The following is an 18,654-nucleotide window of genomic DNA, read 5'->3' on the forward strand; positions in this document are numbered from 1 at the left end:
GCAGATACCAGATTGGGATGACAACTTAAATATTCGGTCAGGGCAAGAAGAGGCTCGGTCTGAGGGTGAGGGGAGTGCAAACACAACAATTGATGAGGAAGTTCTAGATCCCACAGTCAGGCCCTCGAGGAGGTCAACAGAGACGGTGGAGGAGGATGCAACTGACCACGAAGTTACCTTGCGCCTTCCTGGACAGAGTCAGAGTACTGATAGCACGTCTACAACTGCATCCTCAGCCACCACTGTGCCTCTGAGCACTAGTCGGGGTGGATCAGCAGGTCGCATGCCCTCTAAGCCTTGCCTAGCCTGGTCCTTTTTTGACATAGCAAAAGATCGCCCAAATTATGTGATCTGTAAAATTTGTCGTGATTCTGTTAGTAGAGGGCAAAACCTCAGCAGTTTGACAACTTCTTCCATGAATCGTCACATGAATAAATATCATATGTCCCAGTGGGAAGCTCACCGTGCTGCAATGCGGCCTAGCGGAGCGAACCATACACCGCCTGCCCCTTCCAGTGCATCCGCGCGCTCTTCATCTTCTAGGACTGTGGGGACAGCTGTCACACCTGGTTTTCCACGCACAACTTCCACCACTGTAACCGCAACAGGCAGTTTGCTTGGTGGGTCGTCAGTTGGTTTGGAAGGGGAAACAAGTGCGTGTGTATAGCTCTGTCCGACATCGATAGCACCAACGTTGGATGAAGGCAACATCATATCTCCGCCTGCACTTTCCTCACAAACCTGCATTTTTCCAGGGACACCCTACTCAACACCATCTACACACAGCAGCCAGATCTCTGTCCCTCAGATGTGGACAAATAAAAGGCCATTTCCTGCGACCCATGCCAAAGCTAAGAGGCTGACTTTATCCCTCTGTAAGCTCTTGGCTACCGAAATGCTGCCTTTCCGCCTGGTGGACACAAGATTTTAGAGACCTTATGTCTGTCGCTGTGCCCCAGTACCAGATGCCCAGTCGCCACTTCTTCTCTAAGAAAGGTGTGCCCGCGCTACACCAGCATGTCGCACACAACATCACCGCTTCCTTGAGAAACTCTGTGTGTGAACGGGTGCATTTCACCACCGATACTTGGACCAGTAAGCATGGACAGGGACGTTACATGTCGCTGACTGGGCACTGGGTAACTATGGTGATAGATGGTAAGTAAACTCGGGACTACAGAACAGGAGAAGGACTTGGGTATTCTCATTACAAATAAGCTGAGCAGCAGCACTCAATGTCAAGCAGCAGCTGCAAAAGCAAACAAGATTCTAGGGTGTATAAAAAGAGAGATTAGATCCCACGATCCCAACGTATTATTACCCCTCTATAAATCACTTGTAAGGCCACATCTGGAATATGGGATCCAGTTTTGGACTCCACATTTTAAAAAGGACATTCAGAAGTTAGAGTCAGTTCAAAGGCAGGCAACTAGACTACTACAAGGAATGGAAGGCCTCCCATATGATGAGAGGTTGAAAAAGTTAGATATGTTTAGCTTAGAAAAAAGACGTCTCAGAGGAGACGCATAAATACATGTGTGGTCAATATAAAGGACTGGCTCATGACTTATTTCTTCCAAAGACAATACTAAGGACCAGGGGGCACTCACTGCGAGTGGAAGAAAAGCGATTCCGACAGCTAAATAGGAAAGGGTTCTTTACAGTTAGAGCAGTCAGACTGTGGAATACCCTACCACAAGAGGTAGTAATGGCAGATACTATAACAGCTTTCAAAAAAGGGATGGATGATTTCCTCAGTACACACAACATTGTTGGTTATAAATGAATTAGTGACCAAATGTAGAACTGGTGGAGGAAAATTGAACTAGATGGACCTAGGTCTTTTTTCAACCTTAGTAACTATGTAACTATGTAACTATGGTGAAGGGTCTGCTGCACAAATCTTGCCGTCCCCACGACTTGTGTGTCAATCCTCTGTCTGTCCAAGTTCCGCCACTGCTTCTGCCTCCTCCACCTCATCTGGGTCCTCCACCTCCGCCCCAAGCCAGCCTGGTCAGGCCACCAGCGTTCTCACTGCGCAGAAGGAATCACGCACCCCTCATTACTATGCTGGCAGCAGAGCGCAACGGCATCAGGCGGTCTTTAGCTTGACATGTCTTGGAAATAGGAGTCACACAGCGGTTGAGTTGTGGGCAGCTCTGGAGACTGAGTTTAACAAATGGTTGTCTCCACTCAACCTGCAGCCTGGTAAGGCCGTGTGCGACAATGCTGCAAACCTGGGTGCGGCCCTTCACCTGGGCAAGGTGACACACGTGCCTTGTATGGCTCACGTGTTGAACCTTGTTGTCCAGCAATTTTTAACACACTATCCCGACCTAGATGGCCTTCTGACCAGGGCACGAAAACTGTCTGCTCACTTCCGCCGTTCAACCGCCGCAGCTGAGCGACTTGCATCGCTCCAGAAGTCTTTCGGCCTGCCGGTTCATCGCCTGAAATGCGATGCGGCGACACGCTGGAATTCGACTCCCCACATGTTACAGCGACTGTGGCAGCACCGCTGAGCCCTGGTGCAATACGTCATGACGTATAGCCTGGGCCAACGAGATGCAGAGGTGGGGCAGATCACCCTGATGGAGTGGTCTCACATCAAGTACCTATGCACCCTTCTGCACAGTTTTGACATGGCGATGAATATGTTTAGCGCTGACAATGCCATTATCAGCATGACAATTCCAGTCAATTACATGCTGGAGCACACGCTAAACACTATTCGGAGTCAGGGGGTGGGACAACAGGAAGGGGAGGAACTACAGGAGGATTCATATGCGCAAGACACAACAACATCACCAAGGTCCAGACGTTCATCATCACCAACGCGGCAGGCATGGGACCATGGGGGACAGGGATCAACAAGGGCGCATGGTAGCAGGCGAAATGTTGAGGAAGGTGCAGGAGAACATGAAGAAATGGAGGACGAACTGTCCATGGAGATGGAAGACTAAGCGGATGAGGGAGACCTTGGTCAAATTTCAGTTGAAAGAGGTTGGGGGGAGATGTCAGAGGAAGAAAGAACGGTTAGCACCTCTATGCCACAAACACAGCGTGGACTTGGTCCGCATGGCTGCGCAAGACACATGAGTGCGTTCTTGCTGCACTACCTCCAACATGACCCTCGTATTGTGAAAATTAGAAGTGATGATGACTACTGGCTTGCCACACTATTAGATCCCCGGTACAAGTCCAAATTTTGTGACATAATTCAAGCCATAGAAAGCGACGCACGTATGCAGGAGTATCAGCAGAAGCTGTTACTCGATCTTAGCTCGGCTTTTCCACCAAACAACCGTGCAGGTGCAGGGAGTGAATCTCCCAGTTGTAACTTGACAAACATGGGACGGTCTCGTCATCTTCAACAGTCTACCCGTACCAGTAGCACCGTATCTGGTGCTGGTAACAGCAATTTTATTGAATCTTTTCATGATTTTTTTAGACCCTCCTTTGCAAGGCCACCAGAGACAACAAGTCTGACACATAGTCAACGGCTGGAAAGGATGATACAGGAGTATCTCCAAATGAACATCTATGCCATGACTTTGCAAATGGAGCCTTGCTCATTTTGGGCTTCAAATCTTGAAAAATGGCCAGAGCTCTCCACTTACGCCTTGGAGATTTTGTCGTGTCCAGCTGCCAGCGTTGTCTCTGAACGTGTCTTCAGTGCTGCTGGGTGTGTGCTGACAGATAAGCGCACGCGTCTGTCCAGTGACAATGTGGACAGACTAACGTTCATCAAAATGAACAAGTCATGGATCCACAAGGAATTTACTACCCCTGTGTCATCCTGGGGAGAGTAAATGCTTGTGGATTTGGAATGTGCTTGATGCAAATCAAAACATCCTGTTTGCAACTAGGGCACAAGTGCTGCCACTGAAGGGGTGAGTGTCTGTGTGGCCCAATTTTTGGAAAAAAGGGAGACTCCGCTTGGAGTAACCCTTGCTTACATTGTTTTTAAAAATGATCCAAGATGAACAGAACTGGGATCAGGAAAGACTTTGCTACCTACCCCGGGGTCATCCTGGGGACGGTTAAGTATGGCGTATTTTTGAATGTGCTTGATGCAAATCTAGCTGTGAAGTGTACAACTGGGGCACAAGTGCTGCCACTGAATGGGTGTGTGTGTGTGTGTCCCAATTTTTGGAAAAAAAGGAAGACTCCGCTTGGAGTAACCCTTGCTTGCTGTGTTTTTTAAAAGGAGCCAAGATGAACAAGTCATGGTTCAGCAAAGACTTTGCTACCTACCCCGGTGTCATCCTGGGGACGGTTAAGTATGGCGTATTTTTTAATGTGCTTGATGCAAATCTAGCTTTGAAGTGTACAACTGGGGCACAAGTGCTGCCACTGAATGGGTGGGTGTGTGTGGGGCCCAATTTTTGGAAAAAAGGGAGACTCCGCTTGGAGTAACCCTTGCTTACATTGTTTTTAAAAATGATCCAAGATGCACAGAGCTGGGATCAGGAAAGACTTTGCTACCTACCCCGGGGTCATCCTGGGGACGGTTAAGTATGGCGTATTTTTGAATGTGCTTGATGCAAATCTACCTGTGAAGTGTACAACTAGGGCACAAGTGCTGCCACTGAAGGGGTTAGTGTCTGTGTGGCCCAATTTTTGGAAAAAAAGGGAGACTCCGCTTGGAGTCACCTTGTGGTGTTTTACATGATTTTAGAAGGGCGTGCCATGCCTATATCTGTGTCTCCTCCTCTTTTTCCTTGTCCAGCTATTTTGTTTTCGCATGAGTATATGTCCTTGTCACTTTCCCATGTGTTTGTGTTGTGTTGTGAGTTGTTTGTCACCTTTTGGACACCTTTGAGGGTGTTTTCTAGGTGTTTTTATGTGTTTGTGATTGCCTCCCATTGTTTCCTATGCGGTTCGAGTTCGGTTCGTCGAACGTTCGACGAACCCAACTCGAACGAGACCTCCGTTCCGCGAACCAAACTCGAGCCGAACCGCGACCGGTTCGCTCATCTCTAATCATCGGTATAGAGTCCGACATTTCATAATGACGGTGCAGCGACAGGTACGATGTAGTTCCTCGTTCCTGCGGCAGCACACATCGCTGTGTATGAAGCCGCAGGAGTGAGGAACATCTCCTACCTGCGTCCCGGCTGCAATGCGGAAGGAAGGAGGTGGGCGGGATGTTTACATCCTGCTCATCTCTGCCCCTCCGCTGCTATTGGCCGCCTGCCATGTGATGTCACTGTGACGCGGCACGACCCACCTCTTAGGAAGGAGGTGGGTCACCGGCCAGAGTGACAACGCATGGCAGGTGAGTGCATGTGAAGCCGGCGTAGCGATAATGTTTGCTACGCCAGCAATCACAAGATATCGCTGCTGCAATGCGGGCGGGGACTATCGCGCTCGACATCGCAGCATCGGCTTGCGATGTCGCAGCGTGCAAAGTACCCCGAAGTGCGGGATGGTGTTATGCAGGGGCCTATCTGTGACTACCTGGTTTTGCCAGGGCGTCACACTATTATTACTGGCTAAAAAGCTGTCTGCGAAGGCCATGTCTGAACTCTACTAGGCTATGAAACCCTGAAGCGATGCAGCAGGTCACAAGCTGCTGAGGACCGACAAACGATAGAAGGTGAAAACGGCCGAGTGGTGTTCTAAACTCTTGGCTAACATGGCAATCCATTTATGCTGTGAGATCATGTAGTTTGGTGTGAATGGTGGGAGTCCTTCCCTCTGTTTAACCATCTTGTGCTGTAAAGTTGGATCTTTTCTGTAAAACCTGCTGTACAGTACCGCAGCATTCACATGGCTAAGGCTACTTTCACACTTCAGTCTTTTTCCATCAGTCACAATCCGTTGCCTTGAAAAAATACGGTATCCAGCAAAATATTTTGCAGGATTCAGTTTTTTTCCCCATAAACTTGTATTAACGATGGATTGCGACTGATGGCCTTGCGTTGCATCTACCGTGCGATGGATCAGTCGTTGAATGACTGACTGTTGGGCGGAAGCAACTGACACTAACATTTTTTGGAGTGTCAAAAAAACGCACTCCGCAGGATTCTGTCGCAATCCGTCAAGAGGTATAATGGTTGTCTATAATGCAGGATTCTGCCGTAATCCGTCACAAAACGGAATCCAGTGCTGGATTCCGTCATGTTCTACTGAGCATGCCTAGCATGTCTGGCATTCCCATTAGGCTGTGCCAAAAAGAAATGGATCACGACGGATTTGTCAAAAAATGGATGCACAACGGATGTAACGGATGCGACGGATCAGTTATTTCACAGGATTCCTGTGAATGGAATCCTGTGAAATAACACATCCTTTGTGTCCGTTGACAGCTAAAAAACGATGGATTCGTCATTCCGTCGCAATGACGGACCTGGCGGATTTGAAACGACTGAAGTGTGAAAGTAGTAACCATAGCAGCACCACCCAGAGCCAACATGCTACAACTTTATATTTATATATATAGAAATATATATATATATATATATATATAAAAATGATAAAAGAATAAAAATGAAGCTAAAGCTGTAACAGGAGACCACTCCAGCGTATTAAGTTGTTAAGCGTACCCTATATGGTTAACAAGCGCTTACAAACTTGTATGCAGTATGGTAATAAAAAAATGGCCGAGCTATGTCAATGAAGAACTAGCAGTTCAGTTATGTGTAGTATACTCGAAGAGGGTCCGTATTTTTAAATCTGATGGATCATGCCACCACTTTTTCCCATCCATATGAAATCGTAGGCATACAGAGGGAATAGTAAGTCATTCTGAGTGTGCGCTCACACCACCATATTTTCTGTACGAGTGCGATCCGACAAAACAGTGGATTGCACTGTGACCTATGTTATATTATGGGGCATCGCAGCATGTCCAATTTTGATCAAATTATCATATCGTACTTGGCAATGTAAGTCAATAGTCCATTGAAAACATCCCACTGTGCTTAGAAGACATGTGAGAGCAATCCTGTTTTCAAGGACTAACACAATGGAGAAGATAGAGAATTGTTTTTTGTCCATCTCCTCCTCTTCCGAGAATTGGATCACAAAATGCCGACACTGATGAAACTCCAATCAGAGTTTGATCAGAGTGTGATTTGTATAATCGATCCAATTCTCTCAGAAGAGAGAATATATGGCCATCTGACCCTAGACTAAAACTGCTTCTTTTCTGTACTGCTGTCTTTTCTGGATAAATGGCATAAATGATGCATGATGAATAGCAGAGGTGGGCAATTAATTTTCCTGAGGGGCCACATGAGCCACATGGCTGTTGTAGAGAGCTGATCCAATAGGCTGAAATTAATTCTGTTCAATATTAATATTAGCATATTAACCCCTTCATGACTGGGCGATTTTCAATTTTTGTTTTTTGCTCCACTTCTTCCAAGAGCCGTAACTTTTTTATTTGCCACATGAGAACTTGTTTTATTCGGGATGAGTTCTACTTTTATATGAAACCATGAGTTTTACCATATAGTGTACTGGAAAACGGCAAAAAAATTCAAAGTGCGGAAAAATTGCAAAAAGTGAGATTGCACAATTGGTTTTGGGCTATTTTATTCACCGTGTTCATTATATGGTAAAACTGATGTGACTGTGTGATTCCTCAGGTTGGTACGAGTTTGTAGATACCAAACATGTATAGGTTCACTTTTATTTAAGGAGCTAAAAAAAATTCTGAATTTTGTCCAATAAAAATGGCACATATTTGCGCCATTTTCTGCGACCCATTGTATTCTCATTTTCCGGAATATGGGGCTCAGTGACAGCTTATTTTTTGCGTCTTGAGTTTTGATCGCCTGTTATTGCATTTTGCGCAAAATTTGCGACAACCAAAAACGTAGTTTTGGAGTTTGGAATTTTTTTGCCCCTGAAAAAATGTAATTGATTTTATATTTTGATAGATCAGACATTTCTGAATGCAGCAATACCAAATATGTGTATATTTTTTTTTTTAATTGTTTAATTTTAAATGGGGCAAATGGGGGTGATTTGAACTTTTATTTTATTTTTTGGTTTTTTTTAAACTTTTTTTTACTTTTTTTAATTTTATTTTACTAGTCCCCATAGGAGACTATAAGGATCAGCAGTCTGATCGCGTGTTCATTTCTATTGATCAGAGTTGCCCCACTCTGACCAGCAGAAATGTAGCTTTCCTGTTAGAGCCGCTACTCTGTCGGCTCTACCAGGAACTACGTCATGATAGTGACAGGAGTCATTGACTCGCCCACCCCAGGGCTATGGGACACCCGATGCCGGGCCGGACTAGTCTGGGGGTCGTCAGTGGTGGTGGGGCTCGACTCCGTGGCCCTGGTGGGTGTCAATAAAATATGGCTGCAGTGTTGGGGGTGAATAAAGTTTGTGTTCATGACGCCACCTGTGGTATGCAGCTATTAAGCCGCCGCTGCTCTATGAGGCCTCCGGGGTGATGATACGGCAGCAATGATGGTACTGCTCCCCACAGGTGGAGCAATACCCCGGGGCATAGTTGGTGCTTATTAGTGTCTATGCAGAGAAATAACTGAGGCAACACCAGGGGTGCAGTTTCAAGGTCTTTACTCACAGTTCTTGTCAAGGCCTGCAGGAGCCTTTGGACTGCTGGGACCACCGTCAGGGACCTCCGCCGATCCCGGGTAAATCTGGGGGTTGATGCCAGTGCACCCCTCTAATTGCGTCCTTTCTCAGCTGACTTCACTGGCCACCAGCTCTGAAGCTATCTGTGGCCCTGGAATCCCTTCGTTCCCTGCTTGGTGTCACCTGGACCCTCCGAGTCCCAGGGTCTTCACCAGGAAGCGTCACTTTCTTCTTTCTTTAGCTCCTGCCTGACTAGAGCTCTTTTTCTACTCTCTGTTTCTCTCCTTCTCTGTTGCTTTCTTTCTCTGTTGCGGACACTCTGAACTCACAGAGCTCCTTTCTCTTTCACAGCTACATGTTGGCTCCTCACTCTCTCACTCTCTGAGGTAAACTGAAACTCTGACCTTCCTCTCTGCTCTACACTCGGCTGGCTCTTCCCACCCCCGGTTGCTAAGCTACCACCCTATGGGAGCAGGGATGGGTCTTACGTCTCCTCCCAGCATGCAGCATGGGAAGGTTTCTGCCACTGTCCCTGGTCCCTGTGTGTGCCTAACAATGGGTGTAGTGTAGTTTTACCTGTGAACTGGCATGTACCCCTTTCCTTATCCAGGATGGGACATCACACCTCTGACTGGGGTGCAATGTCCCTGTGGCGACGCAAGCCTCAGGGGCGCCACATCATCACATGGTCCATTGCTACCATGGAAACCATCGACTCCCCGTGATCGCTTCACGGGGCCTCCGATGGCGGCGAAGAATGGTGCGTTCCCCGCAGGGGCGGATTAAGGGTAACCAGAGCCCCGGGCTCTTCAGGATCTGTGGGCCCCCTTCCCTACACATGGGTCATGTGATGGGTCATGTGACGGGTCCATCATCATACACTTGAAAGAGATAATTTCTAAAAAATAGTTGCCGAAACTATAACCTTAAAAACATCCACTAATCTAATAACTATACCCTTCAGTTTAAAAACAAAACACTAAGGCAGAGTATTAAGCAGTCCAACTTTAATCTGTAAACCAGACTATTGCCAATTTTCACAAATTTTTCATATAGAAAGTGCTACACAGAATATAGTGCAAAACTGCTGGGGAGTTTCACCCATGGAGTTTCAGTCCTCCATTCCCAATTTATACATACACAGTGTGCTGGGGCATTTCACCTATCTATACATACACAGTGTATAGATTGGGAATGGAGGATTGAAACTACATAGATCAGATGCCCCAGAACACTGATAGAAGACACCCTCGTCCCCACCTTATAGAAAATTACAATCCCCCCGTTTCACATAGTGTGCTGCTGCCTGCTGCTAGTGAACAGGTCGGCAGGCACCTCCAGAGAACAGGTCACCGCAGGGGTGTATCTAGGCTTTCTGGCACCTGGGGCAAGAATTCTGTTTGGTGCCACCCCCCGCGGTTTGGTTAGTCGTCTTGTGACCGCTCATGATTTGCACGATTACTCATGTACAGATGACCTGCTCTTTCTAATTCTCTCAATGTTCAATAAAAAACAGAGAAGTAGAAAGAGAAGCGAATTGTCACATGACTAAATATGAAAATTGCATGTGAGTGGAGCAGACATGTGATGACTGCTAGAGCCAGAATGAAGAGCTGAATCCTGACAGTGAGTACATTACATGCTGTTGGGATTGGGCTACAGGGCTTAATTTTATAATTAAAGGGGTTGTCCAGGTTTACAGTGAAAGTCTGCAGTCACTCTAGGTGACTGCAGACTTCTCGATTCCCACAACGCATGCTCTGCACACTTAGGATTCTCCCATGCCAGAGGCAAGAGTGGACAATCATGTGAGCTCAAGTATGCCAGATACTGCATATGGACCTCATTGATTTGAATAGGAGTGGATGTACAGTATCCAGCCGTGGCCACGATCAGAAAACGGAGCCGATCTGCATTTGAGCATTTCCGGCCACCTGCTGCTTCCCCCAGTAACTAGAACAGTTGATTGGCTGGCAGGCCAGACCCCATCCGATCAGACATTGATGACCTATCCTAAGGATATCCTAAAGATATTCTTAGGATAGGTCATCAATGTTAAAGTAATGAACAACCTCTTTAATATAGAAACGTATAACACAATCTTACAAGTTATGGATTCTTACTTGTGTACAAGATCAAAACTAATAACAGCACAGGTATACAATCACCAGAACCATCAGAGATACAGAAATACATAACTAGAACCCCAGCAGTACAGAAACAAAGCAGCAAAACCACCAGCAGAAAAGAAATTCATCATCAGACCCCTCAGCAGTACAGAAATTCCCCACCAGAACCACCAGCAGTACAGAAATTCCTGACCAGAACTACCAGCAGTACAGAAACAAAGCAGCACAACTACCAGCAGAAAATAAATTTATCATCACAACCGTCAGCAGTACAGAAATTCCCCACCAGAACCACCAGCAGTACAGAAATTCCAGACCAGAACCACCAGAAATTCCCCATCAAGTGCCACATGCAGTTCAGAAATTAATTATCAAAACAACCAGCAGTACAGAAACTCCACACCATAACCACCAGCAATGCAGAAATACATCACCAGAACCACCAGCAGTACAGAAATACATCCATATAACCCGATTAGTACACCTCCAGTACATGCTTAACGATGTTAAGGAAATACTGGGAGTTATCAGTTATCAGACTGTGGACTAAACAGGAACCACAGTACTGATGTGAAATAGTCAGCATCATAAATCATTTACATCCAGGTACCTTATAGATGACGTTGTCTCTGATCCGAGTCATTCTTTTTCTTTTCTTTATCTTGTACAGACGTCATGATGTCACATACACAGCTCAACTCTGCAGAAATCCATCTTCTCCACTTTTCTGCAGCACATCTTGGCATGATACCCTTAAAAATATCAGAATTATTATAGTACTCCTATATAAAAAATATCTGCTCTTCACTGTGTACCTGAGTAAATACAGTAATTATCCCTCACTCTGGTCTCTGCACAAAATATGAGGCGCACACACTGTCCCTCTAATAGTGCATGCCCTCCACACTGCCCTCTCCTTTCTATACTGAGTCACCTCTTCACACTGTCCTCTACACTCTGTCCCCAAAATACTGCCCAGTCTTTATACTGTGCCCCCTTATCACACACCCCTTCTCACTGTGGCCTCACAATGTGTCCCCCCCATGCTGCCCCCTCTCCAAACCTCCCCACCACCCAGTCTCTATTTTGTGCCCCTCACATTTTTTTCATCCCATACTGTCTCCTCACTACCTCCACACTCATTCCCCCCTCATTCCACATACTGTGTCTGCGCCCATTCTGCCTGTTTGCACCCCATACTGTGTTCTCAAAATTACTCCCTCGCTCACATACAGTCCTGAAATTCCCCATATTGTGTCCCCAAAATTTCTTTCCACTGTTTACTCCCCATACTGTATTCATATGCACTCCCCACCCCGCTTCTCATACTATGTCTATATATATTCCCCTTCACCCTCTCTCCCCATGCTGTCTGTATACATTCCTTCTTGTTTCCCATACTGTGTCTAAATGCATACCCCTTCCACACCCACTCTCCTCACAATGAGGAAATATATACATCTCCCTTCCCCATCCTCACCTATCCCCATACTGTGTTGCCATATATACATTTTCCTTTCCCATCCTCTTTCTGCACACATTGACGGCATATACCTTCCTCCTCTCACCCTCTCTCCCTATATTGTGTCCCTATATACTTCCCACACTAGAAAATGATGGAGGGCACCCATTTCACCCCAGGGATCACCTCGCCACAATAACAATGAGGCTGGCAGGAAAGGGTTGTGCCAAAAACGAGGGCTCACCATATAAGTAGTTCGTATAACAAATTTTATTATAACAGTCAAAAAATACAAAAATTGTACCAGACAATTTAAAAACATTGAGAAAACACATGTATAGACTGCTAATGGTCTGAACACTCTCTATAAAAATGCAACAATGACATCACCAGAATAACAGCTGGAAAAATAATAAAACTTCCAGCATGATACATAATAGAAAATAGAAAAAACCTACAATGCAGAACAATGACAGTATATGTATTATGAGAACACCAAACACTAGATATCGCTACGCTGGATCAGGTAAACCCTGCCATACTCCCCAATTAGCAGTGACGGCTGAAATAAAACCTAAACCGCGCTATAGTAAGGTTCAAACCATAGATGACAAATGCGTAGTGTGTAAGACAGAATAGCACTGGGCACACATGGCTGTAACTGAAGATAGAGCCAAAGGAACTAGAAAAAAAACAATGAAACAAACAATAGCCTGCGCAATAACCCATGCGTATTTTAATGCTCGAGAAAGACACTTTTGCGGCGATACGCGTAGCGCTGGAACTGCATCTGCCCCTAATTCACCATCAGCTTCTGCTATTTCCACAGTATTCTTGGTCATTGCGCAGGTTATTGTTTGTTTTATTGTTTTTTTTCTAGGTCCTTTGGCTCTATCTTTAGTTACAGCCATGTGTGCCCAGTGCTATTCTGTCTTAAACACTACTCATTTGTCATCTAGGTTTTTCATAGGTTTTTTCTATTTTCTACTATTGGTGATGGCATTGTTGCATATATATATATATATATATATATATATATATATATATATATTTATATATATACACACACGCATATGTATATATACAGTATCTATCTATATATATATATATATATATATATATATATACATATACAGTATATATCTATATACTATATATATATGTGTGTGTATATATATATATATATATATGTGTATATATATATATATATATATATATATATATATATATAAATATACACACAATATAGACGCCAGTACAATTGATCAGTGAGATCCGGTGCCCGCACTTTCATGGAGTGCTGCAGGGCGGGCGGCAGGCCAGGCGTACCCAGCATCTATTAAATATTTCATGCAAATTATAATGGGGGCAATTTACTTTCTGGAGCATGGGCCCCCCTAGAGCCTCGGGCCCCGGGCGGTAGCCCAGATTGCCCTCATTATAATCTGCCTATGGTTCCCCGCTGCGGCCATTTAAATCACGACGTCACATTTTTACAGCATGATCTAAGGGGTTAACAGGCACATGTGGATCGCGGCTACACCTGCGCTTGTTAGCTGCACATGTCTGCTGTTCAAATCAGCAGACGTGCAGGGATCACTGCTGGCTCATCGCAGCAGCCGGCAGTGATTACCCCGATATGATTTAGGATGTACCAGTACGTCCCAAGTTGTGAAGGGGTTAATTTTCATTTTATATTAATTGTATCACTTAATTTTGAGCAGAACTAAGTATGCTGACAGTCTCCCTAATACTGTATAAGCCTACACACAGCCACCCCAATATACGGTAAGCTTCTACACACAGCCCCCAATTGACCGTGTGATTGACTACAGGGTCCCCTTATATGCAATATGAGCCCTCACATAGCCCATTGTATATAAGTTGAGACCTCACATAGCCTCCTGTATACAGTATGAGCCCCCACAGTCCCCTATATACAGTATGAGTGCCCACATATTCCACTATATACAGTATGAGCCCTCACATAGCTACTATATACAATATGAGTTCTCATAAAGCCTCCTATATACAGGCACACATCCCATGCACAATAAAAAAAACACACATACTCGCCTTACTCCCATTTCCCAGGTGCTCTGCCCTGGTCTCTGGGGCACTGGCTCTCCTCAAAGAAGACATGATGTAGTGACGTCATTGTGTCTGCTGTCTCAGTCGCACATGCTGATTGATGGAAGACGGCTCCGTCCTCCAATAATGAATTTACTGCTATCATAGCAAATAGTAATGAAATCACGGGAGGCAAGTGGGGAAGGACATGGTGCAGTCCATGGGCCACTATTTTCAGCCCTTCAGATGTCTCAGGGCATCACTTGCATAGATTTTAAAAAATTAGATATTTTTACTATATTTCTTTGTTGAATTATTCAGACATAAAACATATGATTATGGTTATTGAAATAATTGAATTTATATATATTACATATATATAATACAAACAAGAACCGTTATACTTATTTCTGTCTGGCAGATACGAGCATCCCGCGTGGAGCAGATAGAGCAGCAACTAGAAGAAATACGTAGAATTGAAAACCGAGAACAGTCTACCGAGGTAAAAATAACTTCTACAGGGTGAATCATTACTTTTTCTCATTTAGGTTACCTATGTGGAGGATTTATATATAGGTGAGGGCTCTATTAAAAAAATCATTCTGCTGATTTAGCCAAAACCACCACCATCACCATTTCAAATGTGTGGGAAAGAAGATTCATGTGCAATATAATATAATTATCTTTTACAGCCCAGTGTAAGTCATGAACCTACAGAGAAAATGTTTACAGAGAGCGTCTCCCAAGCTGAAGACAACTCTGCTCAACCAGAAAACAAGGTAAATGTATAAAATGGCTAGAAGACAGATGTATTGACCTGAGAAATGAACTTGTGTATGCACAATGATAAATTAGTGCAAAGATTGTAATACTGAGTAATGTAATACCTACTTTTTGTTGCAGGTTGAGGTTGTGTTCTGGCTTTTGTCCATGTTGGCCACACGTGATAAAGATGACATGTCACGTACTTTGTTGGCTATGTCCAGCTCACAGGACAGTTGTCAAGCAATGCGTAGATCTGGCTGTCTCCCACTACTACTCCAGATCTTACATGAAACAGAACGGGATGGAAGGACACTTGAATCACAGAGTTTCAAAGATGCCCGCATGCGAGCTAATGCAGCGCTTCACAATGTCATCTTCTCCCAACCAGATGAAGGACAAGCTAAAAAAGAGATGAGAGTCCTCCACATTCTGGAACAGATACGTTCATATACAGAGACCTGCTGGGACTGGATGCTAAGTCATGACCAGAAGGATGGTGTGCATGATAGTAGTCCAGGTATATGTATATCAATTCCAGGTAACCTGTCCATAAGATCACCTCCCTGCTTTTGGTCACCTCCAGTGTTATGTGCGGGGTCCAGGGAGAATTTTATGCTGGGCTTCTTTACTCTGGTTTTTCCAGCCTGGCTAACAAAATATTTTTTGCCAGCCAGGTGTTTTCAGAAGTATTCATCCCCATTCCCATAGGATATGGTGAAAAGGAAATCAAGAGTAAATAATATAGATGGCCTAAATTATCAATGTTCAATCAAAATATCTAATAGACAGAATTTAAGAATTGTGAGTTAGTATTGGCTGCAGTGATAAATCCCTTCATTTAAAGGATCACACTTTAATAACTTAATATTCATTGCATTTCAGCCAAAATCTACAAAATACATTTCAATGTGTAATATACCTGTTAATAATAAGAGACTATATTGCTATTTTTGTTCATCTAAGTATTTGATAGAATGGAAATGCAGTTACATTACTTACTGCATTCTGTTGTATAAGCTTAAAAACAGTATATATTAATGACATCCGAGAAGTCATACAAGGTCTTTCTTTCAGTGCCAGTGCCCGTGGAACCCCAAATCTGCCAAGCCAGTTGTGCCATCATGAAATTATCATTTGATGAAGAATATCGAAGAGCAATGAATGAGCTAGGTAATTTCTTATGAAACCAATTTCATCTCTGGAATTCCTATAGCTTCATCTTTACCTGCATGCAGTAAGTATCTGCAAAGGCAGAAAGACAGCAGCACGGAGAATGGATTTCACTAGAAGAATGCATTTTACCTATGACTGTCCTCTGCAGTAGGAGAAATGCAGATTTACAAAATATACTCTGAGACATTATACAGTTGAAACCAGAGGTTTACATACATTATCTATATAGACACATCTGCATGTTTTTCTCACTATCTGACATGAAATCAGAAATAACCTTTCCCGTTTTAGGTCAATTAGGAACCAAAATTATCTATGTATTTGCCAAATGCCAGAGAAATAAGAGAGAATGTTTTAAGGCATTTTTATTACTTTCTACTAAGTCAAAAGATTACATATATTTCATTAGTATTTGAAACCATTGCTCTTAAACTGTATGACTTGGATCAAACGTTTTGAATAGCCTTCCACAAGCTTCTCACAATAGTTGGTAGGTACAGTATTTGGGCCCATTCCTCCTAACAAAACTGGTGTAACTGAGCCATGTTCATAGGTATCCCCTTTTCAGCTTTGCCCATACATTTTTAATAGAATTGAGATCAGACTTTGTGATGGCCACTCCAAAACATTGACTTTGTTATCCTTAAGCCACTTTGTAACCAGTTCTCCCTTTTTCTTTCAAACGGAACGATGGTCATTATGGCCAAACAGTTCAATTTTACTTTTGTCAGACCACAGGACATGTCTTCAAAAATTAAGGTCCTTTTTCCTGTGTGCATTTGAAAACATTAATCTGTCTTTTTTATGTTTCTTTTGGAGTAATGGCTTCTTTCTGGCAGAGTGGCCTTTCAGCCCATGAAAATACAGTACTTGTTTCACTGTGGATAATGACACAATCTTACCAGCTTCCGCCAGCATCTTCACAAGGTCTTTTGCTTTTTTTTGATATGCACATGTCTGACCAAAGCACGTTCATCTCTAGTACACAGAACCCGTCTCCTTCCTGAGCGGTATGATGGCTGGACATTCACATCTTGTCTGTACTTGCGTATAATTGTTTATACAGATGAACAAGGCACTGTCAGATATCTGGAAATTTCACCCAAGGATGAACCAGACTTGTGCAAGTCCACAATTCTCTTCCTGAGATCTTGGCTGATTTCTTTTGCCTTTCTCATGATGCTACATAAAGAAGCAGTGTGTTTCAGGTGTGCATTAAAATACATCCACGGGTGTCTCTCTAACTCAGATGTTGCAAATAAACCTATCAGAAGCTTCCAAAGACATTCCCATATGATTTCATGTCAGATAGTGAGAAAAACCTGCAGATGTGTCTTTATAGAGTGTATGGAAACTTCTGGTTTCAACTGTGTATTTTCTCTTATTTTTTTTTTCTTGCATTCTTTAGGTGGTCTGCAATCAATTGCAGAGCTTCTAGAGGTAGACTACCAGATGCACCGTATGACCAATGATCCCCTTAGCTTGGCGTTGCGGCGCTATGCAGGGATGGCACTCACCAATCTCACTTTTGGGGATGTCGTGAACAAGGTGAGGAGTGAAGCATAACAGCATGTGTCTAATGTATAATTTGATCATAATACTGAAGACATTCATTGCCAATTATATAATTCTGGTTGTATATAGTCACTACTAGAGGGTAGTTCTATATATTGAATATGCATACTTTCATTACTAATATTACTATTTGCTGTTATTTATTACTGTCTTGACCATGTCAGTTTACATGAAATTCTATGCAGTTTTATATGTGAACTCTACGGTGGGCATTTTCTATTACACAGGCTACCCTGTGCTCCCGACGTGGCTGCATGCAGGCAATTGTGGCTCACTTGGCATCTGCGAGTGAAGAACTTCAGCAGGTATATTTTATACATATACTCCACACATTGTTGGTTTATTGTTTTATACATTGAGCATGTAGTGTATATATTACGTCATGTGATTATTCCATTTTCCAGGTGGCATCAAGTATTTTAAGGAATTTATCATGGCGAGCAGATATCAACAGTAAGAAGATTTTGCGTGAAATAGGCAGTGTTGTCAGTTTAATGCAGTGCGCATTACGGGCCAGCAAGGTAAGAATCATAGCTAGAAGATAATTGGTTTATGGTTCACATTTGGCACCATAATTAATGTGATTTTTGTCATATTAGGAGTCTACACTGAAAAGTGTGTTGAGCGCCTTGTGGAATTTGTCTGCCCATAGCACTGAGAACAAGGCATCTGTCTGTTCTGTTGATGGATCACTTGGTTTTTTGGTGAGCACCCTGACTTATAAGTGTCAGAGCAACTCATTGTCTATCATAGAGAGTGGAGGTGGTATTCTCAGAAATGTATCCAGTCTAATTGCCACACGTGATGACTACAGGTAAGGATTGTCCTAGTATTTCCTCTACTTCTATGTTTCCAATTCAGTATAGTTTAATTTTTAGTTTTTACTAGTATTGTGAAATAATGTCCTATATAAGGAAT

General features: G+C 43.6%; 1 protein-coding gene across 1 annotated transcript in view; it reads left to right on the forward strand.

Moving 5' to 3' along the window:
* APC2 (APC regulator of Wnt signaling pathway 2) overlaps positions 1–18,654 on the forward strand; it is a 135,241-nt gene that overhangs the window by 107,312 nt on the left and 9,275 nt on the right. Inside the window, exons 8-15 of the mRNA XM_075353140.1 lie at positions 14,645–14,725; positions 14,916–15,002; positions 15,127–15,505; positions 16,063–16,158; positions 17,570–17,709; positions 17,964–18,041; positions 18,141–18,257; positions 18,336–18,550. Coding sequence (XP_075209255.1) covers positions 14,645–14,725; positions 14,916–15,002; positions 15,127–15,505; positions 16,063–16,158; positions 17,570–17,709; positions 17,964–18,041; positions 18,141–18,257; positions 18,336–18,550 — 1,193 coding nt within the window. The remainder of the gene's footprint in view (positions 1–14,644; positions 14,726–14,915; positions 15,003–15,126; positions 15,506–16,062; positions 16,159–17,569; positions 17,710–17,963; positions 18,042–18,140; positions 18,258–18,335; positions 18,551–18,654) is intronic.

Source organism: Anomaloglossus baeobatrachus, chromosome 1, assembly GCF_048569485.1.
Source record: "Anomaloglossus baeobatrachus isolate aAnoBae1 chromosome 1, aAnoBae1.hap1, whole genome shotgun sequence".
NCBI classification, from domain to species: Eukaryota; Metazoa; Chordata; class Amphibia; order Anura; family Aromobatidae; genus Anomaloglossus; species Anomaloglossus baeobatrachus.